This window comes from Phyllostomus discolor, chromosome 4, assembly GCF_004126475.2.
Source record: "Phyllostomus discolor isolate MPI-MPIP mPhyDis1 chromosome 4, mPhyDis1.pri.v3, whole genome shotgun sequence".
NCBI lineage: Eukaryota > Metazoa > Chordata > Mammalia > Chiroptera > Phyllostomidae > Phyllostomus > Phyllostomus discolor.
In genome coordinates, this window is record NC_040906.2 from 180,827,615 (window position 1) to 180,846,332 (window position 18,718).

Genomic DNA, 18,718 nt, shown 5'->3' on the forward strand with positions numbered 1-18,718 from the left:
TCAGTCAGGTTTTGTAAAGTTCTTTACACGTATGACCTAATTTAATGTTCAGAGTAATCTTATGAGTAGATATTAAAATGATTTTAAAATGTTCAGTAACTTGTTCAAGATTATACAACAAATAAGCAGCAAACAACAAAGGTGAAATCTGAATTCAGTTTTGCCTGACACTAAGACTCAGGCTCACGGTAACTCAACCCTCCAGAAAGAAACTGACCTCCATCTTTATTTAAGGGAGAATTGTTTTTAAGGGCTTTTAAAGTAAGGAGAGTTTAACACTGGAATGGCCCATCCACGGAGAAACTGCTACATGGTCCATCTAGATCACTGTTAAAATAGGATGCACTCCTGTGAGTCTGAAGTGAATATGGTTGGCTCTGTCTGGTAAAAGGATGAGGGCACAGACCCTAGAGAAGTTTTCACACCTTCTTAGACAACAATTAAACCCAAATTATTAACTAAACTAAAAAAAGGTACAGAAATGCACAAATCAATTCTTTCTCAGAGAGCTAACATCAAAGCAGATTATGTCTAGGACATAGTTCCCAAAATTCTCTAAGTATGTGCTTTGGGACAATCATGTAACTTCTGTGGACTCTGATCACCTCGTTTTTAAAATGGGAATAGAAATACCTTCCTTTCAAGCACCACGTCAGCTGTGTTAGAGATGCCTTCTGGTAAAGAAATAGCAACCGACAGTGGTGAAGGTAAGCAGAACAATGAGTTTCTGCCAAAGATGCTCAGGTAATATGGCCCAGAGCCTTTGAAGTAGAAGAGACGGAGAGCATGACACAGGTCTTCTGTCCTCATGAAAATGAGTGTGGAAGGGTTTGACAGCTGCCGGGCGTACAGAGCCTGAACATCCCTTTCTTTATATCATTACATCTTCATATCAGCCCTGTGAAGGAAGTGACACTATGCCTACTTTACACAAAGGCAGCTGAGCTTCAGACAGCTTTATTAACATGCTAAGCATAAGTCAGTAAACGACAGAACATATCTATATGCAGACCAATTCCATTCAACTCATATTCTGTATGTGTTGCTTCCAGAAAAGAAGCACAAGAGAAGAAAAGTAGGCTGATGGGTGGAATAAAGTAAATCAGATGTGTTGGCCTGTGTACATTCCTTTCTTCAACTAGGAGAAAGGAGAGAAGCACAGAAAGAACAGAGAACTTCAGGAACACAGTGAGAGGAAAGGGTAAGAACAGATGTCACAGATTTGATGCGAGAACCCACTTCACAAGGGAAGAGAGAAGCTGTCCTGCAAGAGACTGCATCAGGGCCCTCAAATTAATTCAGTGACCATGACAACAAAGACATTTCAATGTTTAATAATACATCAGTAGAAGAATCAAAGACAGCCACGATATTCTGAGTTTAAAGGCTGTTGTTGAGGTTTTTTTAAATTTGTTTTTTTTTTAGTTTTAATATTTCTTTCAATTACAGTTTACATTCAATATTATTTTGTATTAGTTTCAGGTGTGTGGCATAGTGGTTAAATAACCATATACTTTACAAAGTGACCCCCCCGATATTGTCAGTACCCAACTGGTGCCACAGAGTTATTACAATATTATTACCTATATTTCCTATACTGTGCTTTACATCCCCATGACTATATTGTTAGTACCAATTTGTACTTTTTAATCCCTTTCACTTTTCGTCTAGTTTCCCAAGCCCCCTCACCTCTGGCAACCATCAGTCTGTGAGTCTGATATGTGAGTCTTTTCTTAGCTCATTTATATTGCTCTTTAGATTTCACAGAAAATATGCACTCTTATGTTCACTGTAGAATTATTTATAACAGTCAAGCTATGGAAACAACCCAAGTGCCCATCAAACACAAGTGAATAAAAAAACTCTGGTACATATACATACAATCGAATATTACTTGGCCATAAAAAAAAGAATGAAATCTTACCATTTGCAACAACAAGGATGGATCTACAGGATATTATGCTAAGTGAAATAAGTCAGTCAGAGACAGACAAGTACCATATGATTTCACTTATACATAGAATTTAGATGTCTTGATGGGTTGTGCCACCGATAACAGGGATCGAGAATGAACAAAGAAGAGCAAGTTTTATGTGAAAAGTATGGGTTTGGGTCTATTAAAATGCCATCTTTGAGGTACATCAGTTGAGGGATACCTATATTACAAGGATTACACTTCTGGCCCTGTAGAGAGCTCAGATCCAGAAGGGAAGACATTAGCATGAGATGCCCAGAGATGGTGGTTGAAGCTATTACAATGATTTCAGAGGCAAAAGGGAGGAGAATTAAAGCCAGGGAGACCAATAAGAAATGTTAAAGGTTTGTATGGAGAGGAGACTGAGAGTCAAAGGTCATGTAAACCAAGAATTGAAAACAGTGTTTGAATAGAAAAGTGACCAACACTATACATATCAAAAATGATTTTACCTGGGCTAGGTTTTGTTGGGGAGTAGGAGTAGGTGAGCTGGGAAGCTAGGCTGGGCTACATGAATGGTAGGAGTCATTGGTTGGAAGACAAAGCCTTGACTAGTTAGTAAAAAAAAATGTTGGCAAAATGCTGCAGTTTAAATCTAAGCAGATATGATATAAGTCACAGACTGAAGCAGAAAAACACTTGACTGGGCTATTTTAAGCAAATATAAAACAGAACGCTATCTGATTTGTGTTTATATAAGCTCTTCTATCCAAAAGAATGAAAGCAAAAATGTTAAGACTTGAACATATACTGCGTGTAATAAAGTCATTAGAGGAAAGGAGAATGATGGGGATGATAATCATTTTACTGTTTTAGAAGGAATCTTTTCACAATAAAAGTATGACGGTTTCTGCCATGGCAAGAGTTTACGAACACTGCATGCCAATGTGCCTTGCATCCTCATCTTGCGATCTAACTATGGCGGGCTGCATTTGGAACTGTGCATAGAAATACCATGCATAAATGTTGAAAACATTAAATCAGAGATTGCATGGGAAGTGCCACTGAGCAACTTATGCTTGCTCCTATTTTCACAGTGAATAGTAGGCAAAAACCATTATAATGCTTTGAGATGTGAAGCACGTTGTCTGTTATTTTCGTGTACATTAAAGACTCACTCTCAAGAAGATACAAATGGCATGTGAGGAAGGGGAGCATAAAGATGATGAAGGGCAAAAAGAAGTGAGCTGAGCCTGGCTTTGACTTAGCTACCACTAGAAGCTAAACTGTACAATAATAAAATATTAACTCATTCAATCTGTACAATTCTCTTTATAATCCCTATTTTACAGATGAGGAAAAAAGCATATAGAGTAAGTAACTGATGTAAAGCCATACAGCTTACATGGAAGAGACTGTCTTCTAGATAAACTAGCCCTAAAGTTACTATTCATAATTGTTATGTAATACCATTTCTCATTACATAAAGTCACTGTGCTGCTGAGGGAACACGCAGGGAACTATCAAAGAAGCTGAGGCAAATGAAAAAGTGAAATACAAAGCTACACAAAATAGAGAAAGTTGAACCAAATCAAACTGTCATTAATGTAGGTCAAAATCAATAGCATGTTGGCAATTTCATAAGGCCATTTAAAAATGGGGGCATGGGAGTATTCAAAAGTACATACTGAGTATGTTGCAGAGTGCCAGACATTAACCCTGATGAGTCAAAGCTGAATAAGGTGGCCCCGGCCTAGAATATGCCCTGGCTGACTACAGAGATGAAGATGTGAACAAGGATTACAATAGAAAGGGATGCTTTCAGTTAATAAAAGCGTGTGAATCAACGGTCCTCAGCCTTGCTTGAGCCATAAAATCATCTATGACTACTTTGTAGTTGAGATCTCTCCTCCAAGACAGTCCCATGTCAATTTGCTCGGGTGGGTTTTTTGGGGGAAAAAAGACAGGTAATAACCTCCAAAAATAATTAAATTCCAAATGATGGCAGGGATTTCAAAGGCCACAACAGCATACTTAGAAATTTCCCAGGATGTTTGCAACCATGAAATAAACTGGTGGATTTCAATGCATCTTGCCTGTTGTAAGGTTCCAGGTCCCACTGAGAAACTGATGAAAGCTTTAAATGCTTTTTTGCAGAAAAGTTCTCAAATGCACGTGCACTGGGGTCCATAGAGCCAGGAATAAATAGTGAGGAATTCCTGGATTAGACAATGTTGTTGAAAAGAATACATAAACCTTAACATGGGAAATACAGGAACAGAACAAAAGTAAATTAAAAGAAAGAAACTGCTGACTAACACTGACTTCAAATTTTAGAACAAGGAGCATAGAGCAGCTTCTCACTAAATAAGGTGAAGAGGATTTGTGGCAATGTGGGTAATGATTCACAGCCGAATACTTAGTGTGAGGGGGCTAAACTTAGGGCAAAGACAGTGAGAAAGCTGCAGCAACAGCATATTTGACTTAACAAGGAAACTGAGAAAAATGTACAGAAAGAAACAATGATCTTGGTATAAGACTCTGGCCTATAAATATTTTTGTGCAAGTACCAGAAGAAAAATTACCCATGAATACATCAGACAGAGAAAGGAAAAGAGAAAATAAACATTTAATATGGTGCACTTTTAAAAATATGAGCAAGATAAACTTCTTCAAATTTTGTGTATTTAAAGTTACTATCTAATGAGAAAACCCTGTGAAAGAATAAAAAAAAGGTACAGTACTCTAGATTCCAACATATACATTAAGTCAATATCTAGGCAAGTGTTTTTGGAGAGCCATAATGTCACTTCTGCTTCCAAGTATTTCCTCTTCTGTTTTAAAATCTCCTTCACCACATCCATCAGTACCTTCCACTCACCCTGAAAGCAGAACTAGTCTTTACTGTGGCCGTGTTTCTAAGGTTCCTGACAAGCCCATGTTGAATCCATATTTTAACTTTTATTTTTATTCTTTTGTTGCCTTTCTTTTGCTTCTCCAGTCACTGGTACAGAGAATTACTTCAGACTAGGGCTCAAAGCCCTCACAAGCCCCTCTCTCCCTTTGCCATCCCTTCCCACCCCACTCCTTTCTTTACTCTCCCCAAATTCCATAGGAACAGCCATTCTACTGACCTTACTAATGATGACTGAACAAGATTAGTAGCATCGGTACAGTTCTCACATATAGGAACTTATAAAGTACTAGTGACATTTTGCTGTGTGTTAATGCAATAATAACAGGGATGTTAGTGCTAGCTTTGTAAGTAAAGATACTGAATGTTTTATACTGCCTGTATCTATAGCTGCATAATCACTATGCATAACTTTGCTTTACAGGAGTGTATGAGTACTATGTCTACTTATAGAAGTGGCTTATTATATACATTTAGAGGTGCTTGATGTACTAGTTGAGATTTTATTTCTACATACCTCTGTGGGAGTCTGTTGAGTCTTTTTTTCAGATTTCGGCAAATCTTTGCTTCCTCTTCTTTTTAAGGATAGCTGTAACAAAGCATAAATATATTCAGTTTGATAAACAATAATTTTAATTAAATTTGATGTTTTTAAATGGCCTAATCGCATATAACAAAACCAAGCCAAATGAAAAGTATTAGTTCAAAAATCACAAAAGAGAAAAATAACTCAAGCCAGATCTATTTACATATATTTTTACTTTGGACTGAGATACACATCACAGTAGAAAAGGAGCTGGCAATTATCTAATTAATTGAGAAATATAGGCAACATTGTGAAAATGCAGAAAAATAACTGGACAAAATTTAATTAATGACTTAATATACTAGATATTTCAGAATTTCAGGTGAAATAAAATTCTTGCTAGCATTTATATTGCTAAAGAAAAAATAAGTCAGGTTGTTATAAGTTTGTAAAGATAAACTTTCACTGGGTGTATGTGAAATAATCTCTTTCTTCACTACACTTCCATGCAACCACACATGACCCAATACATACACACACACACTCTGAAAACAATAGGGTAGGGGTTGTGGCATGTACAGAGCAGGCGGACTGGGAATTAGCTTCAACTGATTGGTGTCACACAGGAGTGTGGGCTTTCTTCAGGAGGATCCAGAAATCTGGAATGTTATGTAAAACTTCCCTCATTTTATTGGTTGACTATCACTGAAATTCATACAAACAATACTTTGTAGGTCAAAGAACACATATGGAGTGCAAAATCATTATATGGACTAGCAGCATATGATCTCTGGTGTTCGGTTCCATTTCTCTAGCACCAATATAACAAGGAGGGCCTCTCTGTATATATATAATAACCCATATGTATGAATGACTATCACATACCAGACTATTGAGCTGCAACTACCATTAGGAAGCCCACAATTCAGCATGGGAGACAGGGAAACAAACAACTGCAATGCTTCCGTTCAGTATGAAACTGAAACTACAGTGTCAAACGAATCGTCCATGGGGTTATTTTCAATTTCAACAGAATATCTTTCCCTCTGTTGCTTGAAACAAAAGTATGGGGACTGACTCACCAAAACCAAAAGGAACCAATCAACAAAAACAGTCCCAGGAAAACCAAGAACACAGCAAGTTGAACTAGGGAATCCTGGAATGTACTGTGTAGCAGCTACCTACAAAGAAGTCCCTGAATTCATTTCCTTATTTATTGAATGCTTTTACTTTGATTTTACTCCATTATATGTTTATTTAGTGTTCACTAATCTAGTTCCTGAGGCACCTGTGATACGACAAGAAAAAACTAATATAGGCTCTGTTTTCTATGAGTGCTCCTACTTTATTTGGCAGTTCAGTCTATAATTTAATAGATAAAAGCAATGATAATACAGAAACAATATTAATTGCCACTGATTGAGTACTAATTCATGTCAAACACTCTCAACTAATTCTTAAAACACCTGTCAGCCTCACTTTTAAGATGGTAAACTAAAGCTTAGAGAGGTTGGCTAAATTATATAAAGCAGGGCTCTCAAAGTATGATGATCCCAAGAACATAATCATCAGACTTCCAGCCAAGATGGAGGTGTAGGTAGACACACTGTGCCTCCTCGCACAACCAAAATAAGGACAACAAAAATTTAGAAACAAAAAAACAACCAGTACTGACAGAAAACTGAGCTACATAGAAGTCTGACAACCAAGGAGTTAAAAATAGGCACATTCATCCAGACCAGTAGGGGAGGCGGAGTCAGGTGGCCTAAGGGAGAGGGGTCAGCAAAAAAAGGGCGCCTGGTGGACCCAGGAGTGGCAGCGGGCAGACTCTGCGAGGCAGCGATTGTGGAGCAGGCACGGTGCACAAGGTGGCAGCTAACCAAGGTCCCACATTCTCATGCAGATAAACCAGGCAAAACTGGGGAGCGAGACAGACCACGCAACCCAGGGCCCCAGCTCTGGGAAATAAAGCCTCAAAACATGGACTGAAAACACCTGTGGGGGTTAAGGCCCAGGAAGGGACTCCCAACCTCACAGGAAAGTTTGTTGGAGAGAACCACAGGGTCCCAGTATGTACACAAACCCACCCACACGGAAATCAATACCAGAAGAGCCCAGTTTGCTTGCAGGAAGAGGCAAAAGGGACTGAAATCCAGCAGAAAGCAGAGGAAGCGCCACTGTCCCCTCTCGGACCCCTCCCCCACAAACAGCATCACAACCCAGCGCCTGGGTTGCCCCGCCCTGGTGAACACCTAAGGCTCCACCCACCCCTCACAACATAACAGGTGCATCAAGACAAAAAAATGTCCCACATGAAAGAACAGATCAAAGCTCCAGAAAAAATACAACTAAGTGATGAAGAGATGGCCAACCTATCAGATGCACAATTTAAAGCACTGGTGATCAGGATGCTCACAGATTCAGTTTAATTTGGTTGCAAATTAGATGAAAAAATGAAGGCTACACCAAGTGAAATAAAGGAAAATGCACAGGGGTAAGGAAACTGGGACTCAAATCAATGGAGTGGACCAGAAGGAAGAAACAACCAAACAGAAAAGAATGAAGAAACAAGAATTCAGAAAAATGAGGAGAGGCTTAGGAACCTCCAGGACATCTTTAAACGTTCCAACATCCAAATTATAGAGGTACCAGAAGGGGAAGAGAAAAAACAACAAGTGGAAAAGTTATTTGAACAAATAATAAAGGAGAAATTCCCCAAGCTGGCAAAGGAAATAGACTTTCAGGAAGTCCAGGAAGCTCAGAGTCCCAAAGAAGTTGGACCCAAGGAGGAAGACACCAGGGCACATCACAATTAAATTACCCAAGATAAAACTGAAGGAGAGAATCCTAGAAACAGCAAGAGATAAGGAGACAGTTACCTACAAAGGAGTTCCCATCAGACTGTCAGCTGATTTCTCAAAAGAGACCTTACAGGCAAGAAGGGGCTGGAAAGAAGTATTCCAAGTCATGAAAGGCAAGGGCCTACATCCAAGATTGCTCTATCTAGCAGAGCTTTCATTTAGAATGGAAGAGCAGATAAAGTGCTTCTCAGATAAGGTCAAGTTAAAGGAGTTCATCATCACCAAGCCCTTATTATATGAAATGCTAAAGGGACTTATCTAAGAAAAAGAAGATAAAAAGCATGTGTAGTAAAATGACAGCAAACTCACAATTATTAACAACCACACCTAAAACAAAAACAAACTAAGCAAACATCTAGAACAGGAACAGAACCACAGAAATGGAGATCACATGGAGGGTTAGCAGCACGGGGGTGGGAGGAGGAGAGAGGGGGAAAAGGTACAGAGAATAAGTAGCATAGACGGTAGGTAGAAAATAGACAGGGAGAGGGTAAGAATAGTATGAGAAATGTAGAAGCTAAAGAACTTATGACACATGGACATGAACTAAAGAGGGGGAATGTGGGTGGGAGAGGGTGTGTAGGGTGGAGGGGAGTGAGAGGGAAAATGGGACAACTGTAATAACATAATCAATAAAATATATTTAAAATTTTTTAAAAAATAAAGTATGACATTAAATCCAAAAAAAAAGAACATAATCAGTGTCACTTTGTAACGCATTATGAATGCAAATTTTCAGGACCAACCCCAGAACTAATGAATCAGAAACTCTGGAGATGGAGCCCAGAGGGCTATGAATTAACAAGCTCCCTGGGTGATAATGATGCATGATAAAGTTTGAGAAGCATTGGCCTAATAGAGTCACTACTTGGTAAGAAGCAGAATCATGTTCTTGACCTATGTCTTTCTAATCTTTCTTCTGATCTAATAGATCACAAAGGAGAAAGGCTTAATTCCATCTGGAGCTGAAGATGGTGAAGAGAATTAGGGATGATTTCCAGAAAAAAAGCAGCATCTTATCTTGAATCTAGCAGATTTGGAGTTAGCCAGCAGAAGCTGGAGAGGGGAGGAATGGAACAACAATGCATTCCATGGAGAAGGACCATTTCTGGGACACAAAGAAATTCTGTGTGTGGTTGTACAAAGTGTGAGGAAATGAGTGACGTGGAATTAGGCATAAGCCAATCTTGAAGGGCACTGAATAAAGCTTGGATTTCCTCTCACCAAGGTCAAATTATCATTCTAAAGTGAATTAGGAATATTAAAGAGTTTTAAGCAAGAAGTGCCCATAATCAGACTTTCCTAGAAGAAATACAGACACAAAGGTGGCAGTTCAAATGGCCAGGAGGTAACAGTATGGCGTGCAAAGAAAATGAATAAAAGTATGCTCTAGTTCTGAGAACATTTTTTTCTTTCTAGTCAGTGTTTCATTAATTCCACAGATTATCTGTTGATTTCTGTGTACATATGCTACTCTGTAACATACAAATATGACTGAGAAATATTTTATTCTCCTCCAAAGAGCTACTTGTTTATGCTGATAAAAAGATGCAGATAATAAGCTAAAAGAGAAGACAGAATTGACTAAGGGCATGAAATGAAGAGCAAAGAACCAAGAGTGCAAAGAAGCATCCATGATACGAGATCTGGGGGAACAAACCATAGAAAATCATCCAGGAGAGTTTATATTTGAAGAGTGCAAAATTTCACTGGAAATAAAAACAAGTAAACAGCAGAAGAAAAGACTTGGAGGACGGATGTGGTACAGGTTCACTGACGTCTGAAATGAAATAATGCAAGTAGAGGCACTTTAGAGATGAAGTAGAAGAAGCCACTGAAAGGAATGAGGTCAGCTTGTGGAGCTGAGAAATTTAGACTTTATCCTGTGGGCAATGTTAAAACGAGCCCTCAAATTAATGTAGGAGAAATGCTGAAACTAGGCCAAGCTTTCCTAAGAAGCATTTTCTATTTCACTTTTATTTAAATATCACTCAGGTGGGTGTCAAACTCAGAGAAAGCTCTGAAAATAACATTTTTCCTTGAATAAATGGTATATTGCCTTTAAGGTGCCTCAAGGACTATAAGTACCTCTACGTATCACATTTAAATGTTCAATACATATTAAATCATCTTTTCATATTCCAGTAAGTTTTTATTAAGTTTCACTCTAATGGGAAAAGATGAAAGATTCATTTGGGTAGAGGATGTTGGAGAAATAATGTAAGTGTAAGAAATAATGTAAGTCCTTTTCCCGTGAGGACAGAATGTCCTCAGTTCCCCTCTGTCACCCCACCCCACCTTCACCCACTATCCAGACACCTGCATACGGGGAGCAGTTTGGGAGGCTGGAACTGGATCTCAGATTTTCAGCTTTGTTTGCAAACTGGCACTTCAGATGGTTCTCTAGAGAAAAAATGCTGAAAACATGTCTTGTCTACATCTTCATTCTTTGCATTCTCAGCCTTGACTTGTCCAAAGGAGGCTGCTGTTCTTTTTATCCACATGAAGCCCAGGAATTAGAGAGGTTTGCCAAAAAATTGTTTGCATGACAATCATATAAAACGGATTATGTGTTCTAGAAATGTTTTCAGCCTGCCTTTCTTCCGCAATTGAAATTTGGGCAGCTTCTTAATATGCAGCCTGTTGATGTTTTCAACAATTAAACAACAGAAGAGAATCTGTCAAAATGCCACTGAAAGACCTATTATGTGTACAAAATTCTTATATTTTTGATAAAATTGGGCGAGAAATCCATTCATATGATTGAATCAAGAAAGGGCACTATAATTACTACATCTAGGATTTACTGAGCACATGCCATGCACTTTTCTGAGAACAAAATATGTATCTACTCGTGTAATCTTGCAACAGCCTTCTGAGTCTGACACAATTATCTGCAGCACACAAAAGGAAAGTCACTCAGCCAGTGTTAGAAATGGGATGTGTTACTGCTTCAAAGCTCTTATTCTGAACAACTCGATGACGCTCCAAAGAAGGGTAAGTGCAAGGCTGTGTTGTCTCCAAGTATATCTTTCTCTGAGCTCTTACACACCTGGCTGCATGGGCTCGGGGGCACTATTTTACACATATTACACATAAGCAATATGTGTATGTTCAACATAGGGGTCAGCAGAAGTTACACACACACTCATCGGTTCTCAGGATTAAAAACTGTGACTTCAGCCCTGGCTGGCGTAGCTCAGTGGATTGAGCGCGGGCTGGGAACCAAAGTGTCCCAGGTTCGATTCCCAGCCAGGGTACATTCCTGGGTTGCAGGCCATAACCCCCAGCAACCGCACATTGATGTTTCTCTCTCTCTCTCTCTCTCTCTCTCTCTCTCTCTCTCTCTCTCTCTCTCTCCCTCCCCCCCCCCCTTCCCTTCCCTCTCTAAAAATAAATAAATAAAATCTTTAAAAAAAAGAGGCAAAATTTACAAAAAAAAAAAAAAAAACAAAAAAACTGTGACTTCAGGGCAATATCGGGGGGAGGGCTCAAGGCTACCAGTGAGGCAGTTTCTGATACAAGAAACTCATACCGCACTGTAGAAGCCCTCTTTTAGAGCAGAGTATAGGTTGTTAGAGGGCTCTTAAATTACCAATTATTAACTGATCCCAAACCAGGACCATCTTGCTTGAAAAAGCAAAGGTAACATAATAATAGTAAGTGGCTCTTCAATATCCCTGTCATATATTACGCTTGGATAGGTACAATACAAAGGCCTCAGAAAGCTCCACACGAACAAAAGGATTTAGGACTGGAAGCTTTCCCAGCTGAGAGTTTTCTGGTTTTTGTTTTTTTTAATCAGAGTACCTGGTTAATGACTTTTGAAACAATCATCATTAAAAAATCATTTCATGCCTTAGGTACTTGACCCGCAGTAAATGTATGCTTTCTAAGCTATGAGTGTCATCAGCAAATATAGACATTTACATTCTCTTCTAATTTGCTCTAGTTAATACACTGGATTCTAAGCACCGCTGCATTTAGCAAGTAAAACACATTTAGAAAATCATGGCTAAGCACTGACAGCCATCATTTCTAACCAGAAATGATGATTTCTAGTGTTTTTTATATTGAGTCTGAACCAGCTTCTACCTTACTAGTGCAGTAACATTAACTTGTATCCAGTTCAAAATCTTGTAAGAAATATGCTAAAAGTGCTATTACAAAATGGTAGGATGCCAAGTGGTGGGCATTATGAAGTTATTTTAAAATTATTCTTTATACAATTATATATTAATATATTAGTGATAATTTTTAAAGACCAGAATATTCAACAATTCCCAGAATGCACTGGAAGGGAATAGAAGCAAGTTTTGGAGGCAATTCCTAGATGAAGCTAAAAAGTGATAGACCACAACTGTGCTTTGAAATTTTTGGAATTAGTTTCCAAATTTTAAAATGTAAGTAACTTACATTTCCAAAATCAAGGTTTCCAGTTTCCCATAAACAATTAGAAGACCTGATAAAGTTGGGTCTTGGTTTCAGCATGGACACCTTGGCTTGGAACTGAATATTGAGATATACCGTATCCAGTTTGCCCCATTGTTCTTAACACAGACAGCTTCAACCATTCATATAACCTGCCTGGCCCCTAGTTAAGTGGAGTGTTCAGACTTGCCCAGGACAGCTAGGGTTATGTATGTGCAAGGAGGTCAAGAAACCCAAACTCCCAGTTAGTGTCGTTACAGGAATCATTTCTGTGCCACTGAGACTCTGCTTACTTTTTTCCAGGAGCTTGCTCCTATGTAAGGTAGGCAACACAATCCCCTTTATGGATAACTTGAATAGAATTTAAAGTTAAAAACCACTTAAAAAGTGATTGAAAGAACAAACCTACTTTATTTTCTATATTAAATGCCTCTAAGCAATGGTAGAGAGTGGTCACACCCCAAGTCTTTTTTTTCCAGGGTATATGTACTCCCCAGTTCTTTCTGGCATTCGTCTATCATATCACTTGGTTTCATATCTAGATTATGGTCCACTTAACTCCCTAAGCTGTGTGTGTGTGTGTGTGTGTGTATGTGTAAATAGCTGTGAATCAAATTGTCAGGCAATTACAAATTAATATTTATTCATATTAAATTGCATCATCTTAACTCAGATTTATCACTCTAGTATGCTGACAACTTTGTGATGTTTTTGCTCTGTCTTTGCCTGTATCTTTTTTGATTGCTACTAGGGAGAATTTTCCCTAGATATTCTTTTGTTAGAATATGACAGGTATTTACTAGTATTACAGTTGAAATAACTTGAAAACAAAAGGCATAAGAGTAAATTAACTTCTTACTGAAGATTTATAAAAACACAAAAACTTTATGAGTAAAGCATGACAATTGCAATTCTGTGACCTCTATCCATGTACCAAGTAAACAAAAGTCATAAATGAAGTATAATTCTAGAATGTTTTCCCTACAAATCTTAAATGCACTGGAAAGAAATCTTGTTTCCATGGTTTTATTTAATCAACTATTCCTAGGAAATTGGCCCTTTCCCATTTTGAAAGATAGTAAAAGTAGAGATGGACATAACTGGCTCAATAAAAATTCAGAGGATATTTTAAAAGGCAAAGAACTGAACCCAAGCTTTTAAAACCAAACCACACATTCACAGAGTGTGTTTTGTTTGCACAAGTGTGTGCATTTCCATAGAGCAATGACTATGAATGCATGCTTATAAACGTATATGCATATGTGAATACGTGTGTATACATGTTTGAGCATGCTTGTGTATGAACAGGTGTCTAGATGTATGTTTTTTTAGGTCCTAGAAGGAATTTCAGCTCATATTAAAAATTGCTTAGTGAATTCTAAAACACAAGGCCAAAAAGAATTTCTGTATCCTCTATACATATACCAAACAGATAATTTAAAATATATTATAGATATCAGAACACATTCTCACTGAAATGTCATAATTTAATTTTACTTTACATTAAGGGGTATCTTGATATTCTTTGAAAATGTATTGTATTTGATCAAATCATTCAGAACATTTCAACGTTATTTTGGAATAGATGAACAATCACTAAATTTCTGAAACTTTAATTTGGACCAAAACAAGTGTCATATTCTAGGCTGAGCAAATGTATGGAGTCTCTTGGTATACAATGCTGAAGAACACATACATGTGTGCACATACCTTTTTAAGACATAAGAAAAACTTAACACTTCATAAATAATAAGTACCTAGGGAATATATGTATGAACATAAGAGAATGAGACACCAGTAGAATAGGATATGATTAAATATTCCATATACTGAGGAAGTTATGGGAAGTAATAAAAAATGAACCAGATTCAATTCCTAAAGTAATATTTTTAAAATAAATTTTACCCTGTTCACATTGTTAATCAAATTGAAAGAATTCTGAGTTAATATGACACGAAGCTATCACTTTCTCTTACTAAGATATACTTGAAGACAAAGATAACAACGTAACTACAGTAACATCAGAAAATAAGGTTAAGATTCAAGCATTTGCCAGAATCTGAAAAAAATTTCCTACAACAATGGCATTAGTGGAATTCAACCAAGAAACATAATTAGTCCTATATGTAGCCTTTACTGTCTAAAGCAGAACAAATGGAGATGTAAACCAATCAAAACTAGATATCCTTATGTGTTGAAATGTTAAACATAAATTTGTCTTATGATCCAGCAATTCCACTCTTAAGAATGAACAAAATAAAATGAAATAAAACTTATATTCACACAAGGACTTATAAAAACTATTCTTAGCAACATTATCCATAATAGTCCCAATCTAGAAACAACCCAAATATCTATCTGATGAATGGATAGTTAAAATGTAGTATCCATTGCATGGACTATTATTCAACAATAAAAAAGAAATAACTACTAAAATATAAAACGACATGGAAAAGCCTCAAAAACATGCCAAGTGAAAGAAGCATCGGACCACTTATTATATGATCATGTAAAATGTCTAGGAAAGGCAAATCAATAGAGATTCAGGGAGCAGATTAGTGGCTGCCTGGAGCCCGAAGGAAGGAAGAAATCAGATTTAACAGGAAATTGGCACGAGGGATTATATTTAGGGGACAAAATGTTCTACAACTGATTTCTTATCATAGTTGCACACCACTGAAAATTCACTAAAAAGAATCACTAAAATTGTCCACTTAGAATGGGTTAATTATATATGTAAAATATGCCTCAGTAAAGTTATTATAAAACTAAGCATCCAACACTTCTACATTCTAACCCTATTTTCTTCAATACGTGCATAAATATCAAACAATGCTTTATCATGTATCTGGAGAAGAGGCTTAGCCCACTTTCAGTTGCAGTTCTCCAGTTATTAAAACTCCCATACAAGCAGGAAGCAAGCAGGAACTAGATGACTGATAGTGCAATAAATCATGAGAGACAGTCCTACTTTACCTAGGGCTTCCAGGGTAGATGCACAGGCAGACAAACCTTGGGAGCACCCATGGTGGGGTTTATTGTTTTTCATATGCCAAAGGCAGGTAAAGAGCAATAACATCAGATTCAAATTTCCCTCATACCCGGTACGTCTGAGTGCTGCAGTGGCTGTCAGGAACTGGGTCGAGCAGATCAAGTTTTACTACAGCTTTGGATCTGAGAGTGGGCAGTAAGAGGGACTACAAAAAATTGCAGTAAGTATCTTGAGTTAACACTGAATTTGAAAGAAAGTTTGACAGTCGGTGATGATATCTTCTAAAAAGAATGAAAAAATAGAAAAGGAGGTAAAAGTTCAGTGGACTAAGGCATTTTTCAATAGGGAAAGAACAGTTTTTCAACAAATGTTGCAAGGATTAATTGAAGCTCCATATGACGAAGAATTTAAACATGTAACTCACACCATATACAAAAATTAATGCAAAATGGATTGTAGACAAAAAGATTAAGAGTTTACTAGAAAACTCTTACAAAAACACAGTAGAGTTTCCCAGTAGACTAGGCAGAGTTCTTAGATGTGACACTAAAAGCACATGAAGAATAAATATTTAGAAGTTGGGTTTTATCAAATTAAACATTTGGCACATCCAAAGACACCAGTAAACATGTAAAAAAGGTACACCATAGAAGAAAACATTGCAAATCATACATCTCATGAGATTTGTAGCCAGACTATATAAGGAGCTTTAATTAGAATTCAAGAATAAGTAGAAAATACTCCAATTAAAAAGAGACAAAAGCATAAATAGATATTGCATCAAAAACCTATAAATGAAGAATAGACATAAAAACATTCAACAATATTAGAGAAAAACAAATTACCACAATGATATACCACTTAATAGAATAACTATAACAAAAAAAGACAAATGTTGGCAAGGATGGTAGTAAATTGGAGCCCTTATCCACTGCTGGTGAGAATGGAAAATAGTGCAACCACTTTTGAAAACAGTTTGGCAGTTTCTTTAAAAAGTTAAACATAAATTCACTGCATGACCCATAAATTCTACTCCTAGATGTAGAATTTCTTTTCACAAGAGAAATGAAAATGTATTCACACACAATGTGTTCATAGGAGCATTACTCACAAAAATAAAAAATCCAATGTTCATCAACTGATAAACAAATAGGTGACATACACATATAATCAAATATTACTTTAAAGTAAAAAGGAGTGAAGTACTGGTACATGGTACAGCCAGGATGATCAAACACCGGTGAACTGAAAGAGGCCGAATGCAAAAGGAAACATATTGTATGATTATAACTGTGTGAAATATTCAGAAACACAAAGCTATAGATTCAGAAAATAGGTGCTTGGCTGGCGCTAAGGATGAGAACAGAAGGTGACTAAAAATGGACCCCAGGTATCTTTTTGAGATAACAGAAATCTTCTAAAACTTTACTATGGAGAAGGTTACACAACAGTATATTTACTAGAAACCATTAAGTTGTACATTTAAAACAACTGAATTTATACTATGTAAATTATATTTCAATAAAGCTTTAAAATGTTTTGGTCAATAAAAAGTAGTAGTCAGCTAAAAAGAAAGGAAAAAGTAAAAATATATGTCCAAAAATTATTGACCCTGGAAAACAAAAGGCAGTTTTAAAAAATACTGTATTCTCAATAAAATCATAAATATGGTCACTATTAACTAAAAATAGAGGGTCAGAGAGGAAACTAAGCTCTGAAGAACAGGGAACTGTTGGAAATGAGAAAACTCACAAAGGGACACTAAAATTCAATGTAAGAATTAAATTTTGCACTGGAGTCTTTAAAGAGCATGACTGACATAACAGGAAATTAATTCAATGATTCTGAGAACAAACAAGAAATTGTCCAAGGACACAGGTGAAACGGATACAAAGGAAGGCTAAAGGGTGAGGCGACAGCAGTTAAAGAGTACAAAGTGAAGAAAATCCTACACAGAAAAATAGAGCACACGATTATCACACCTATACTACAAGAAAGCTCCTCTGAGGTAATTAATAAATAAGTGTGAATTTTCAGACAAAGGAGCTATCTGTTCTGGATATACATAAACAAAGACTATCACCTACATATGTCCTGGCGATATCTTTGAACTGGTTATTCTCCTTTAGCTATCCGAATGCGTTCTTGCTCTGCCTGTCTGTGTGCATCTGTGGGCTGATCCCTGCGTACTGTGTGACCCAGCCTGCTTCCCCTACTAGTTGTCTTCCAGTTGAGTTTGGCCAATAGAAGGCGACGGTGGAAATACTAAGGGATGAAGGGTAGGAGAAAAGATAGTTCAGAGTCTTTTTCCTCTTTGCTTCCTCACTTTTTCAACACCACATCTTAGCTGCTAAAACCCCTCCAGGTGACAACTTCTACTGGCTGGACCTTATTCCTGAGTTCCAGCTTTCACTGGCCCCTGTAACACTGTCACCACAGCAGTGACTAGAGGTGGTGATGGTTTCCAAGTGGAGGTAATCTCTGAACAACTCATCAGCCCAAATTAAAAGTATGCTCCCTTAATCCTGCCCACATCACTGTGAGTAAACCTATCCACTTAATCCATCTAGGGTGAATTTTATTTCCTACTGGAAGACCCTGAATGATACAAAGGGTGAAGAAAATAACCATAAATATATAAAGAGAAAATAATTTGGCATACAAAGGAATCAAAGTCAGACTGATCTTACACTTTTCCACTGTAAAACAAATACCAGAAGCTAATGGGACACAAAGATACAATGTGAGAAGAAAAATTTTGATTCAATAATTCTATTCTGCCATTCCTATGTGAAGTCAACCAAATGCTATTTTCCAAAGTGCAAAGGCTCAAAAAAATAATTTTTCCTGAAAAATAAGTCAAGAATATTACTCAATTAAAAGTTATTTAAAACTGAGTTCTCAAAAATGTGTTTTAAAATCATTGACAATAAATATTGAAAATGCTTAAATATACAGAATTGTTTATAGGACTATATAATTACATATGAGGCAAAACATTCTTTAAGTTGAAACTATATACTATAACAATGAATAATTTAATACTAACAATCTTAGTTTATAATTTCATATTAAATTA

General features: G+C 37.0%; 1 protein-coding gene across 3 annotated transcripts in view; it reads right to left on the bottom strand.

The window, feature by feature from the left end:
* SOGA3 (SOGA family member 3) overlaps positions 1-18,718 on the bottom strand; it is a 44,025-nt gene that overhangs the window by 7,915 nt on the left and 17,392 nt on the right. For all 3 annotated transcript variants that reach the window (XM_036024673.1, XM_028509841.2, XM_036024672.1), the window contains exon 5: positions 5,347-5,418. In XM_036024673.1, the coding sequence (XP_035880566.1) occupies positions 5,347-5,418 (72 nt within the window). The remainder of the gene's footprint in view (positions 1-5,346; positions 5,419-18,718) is intronic.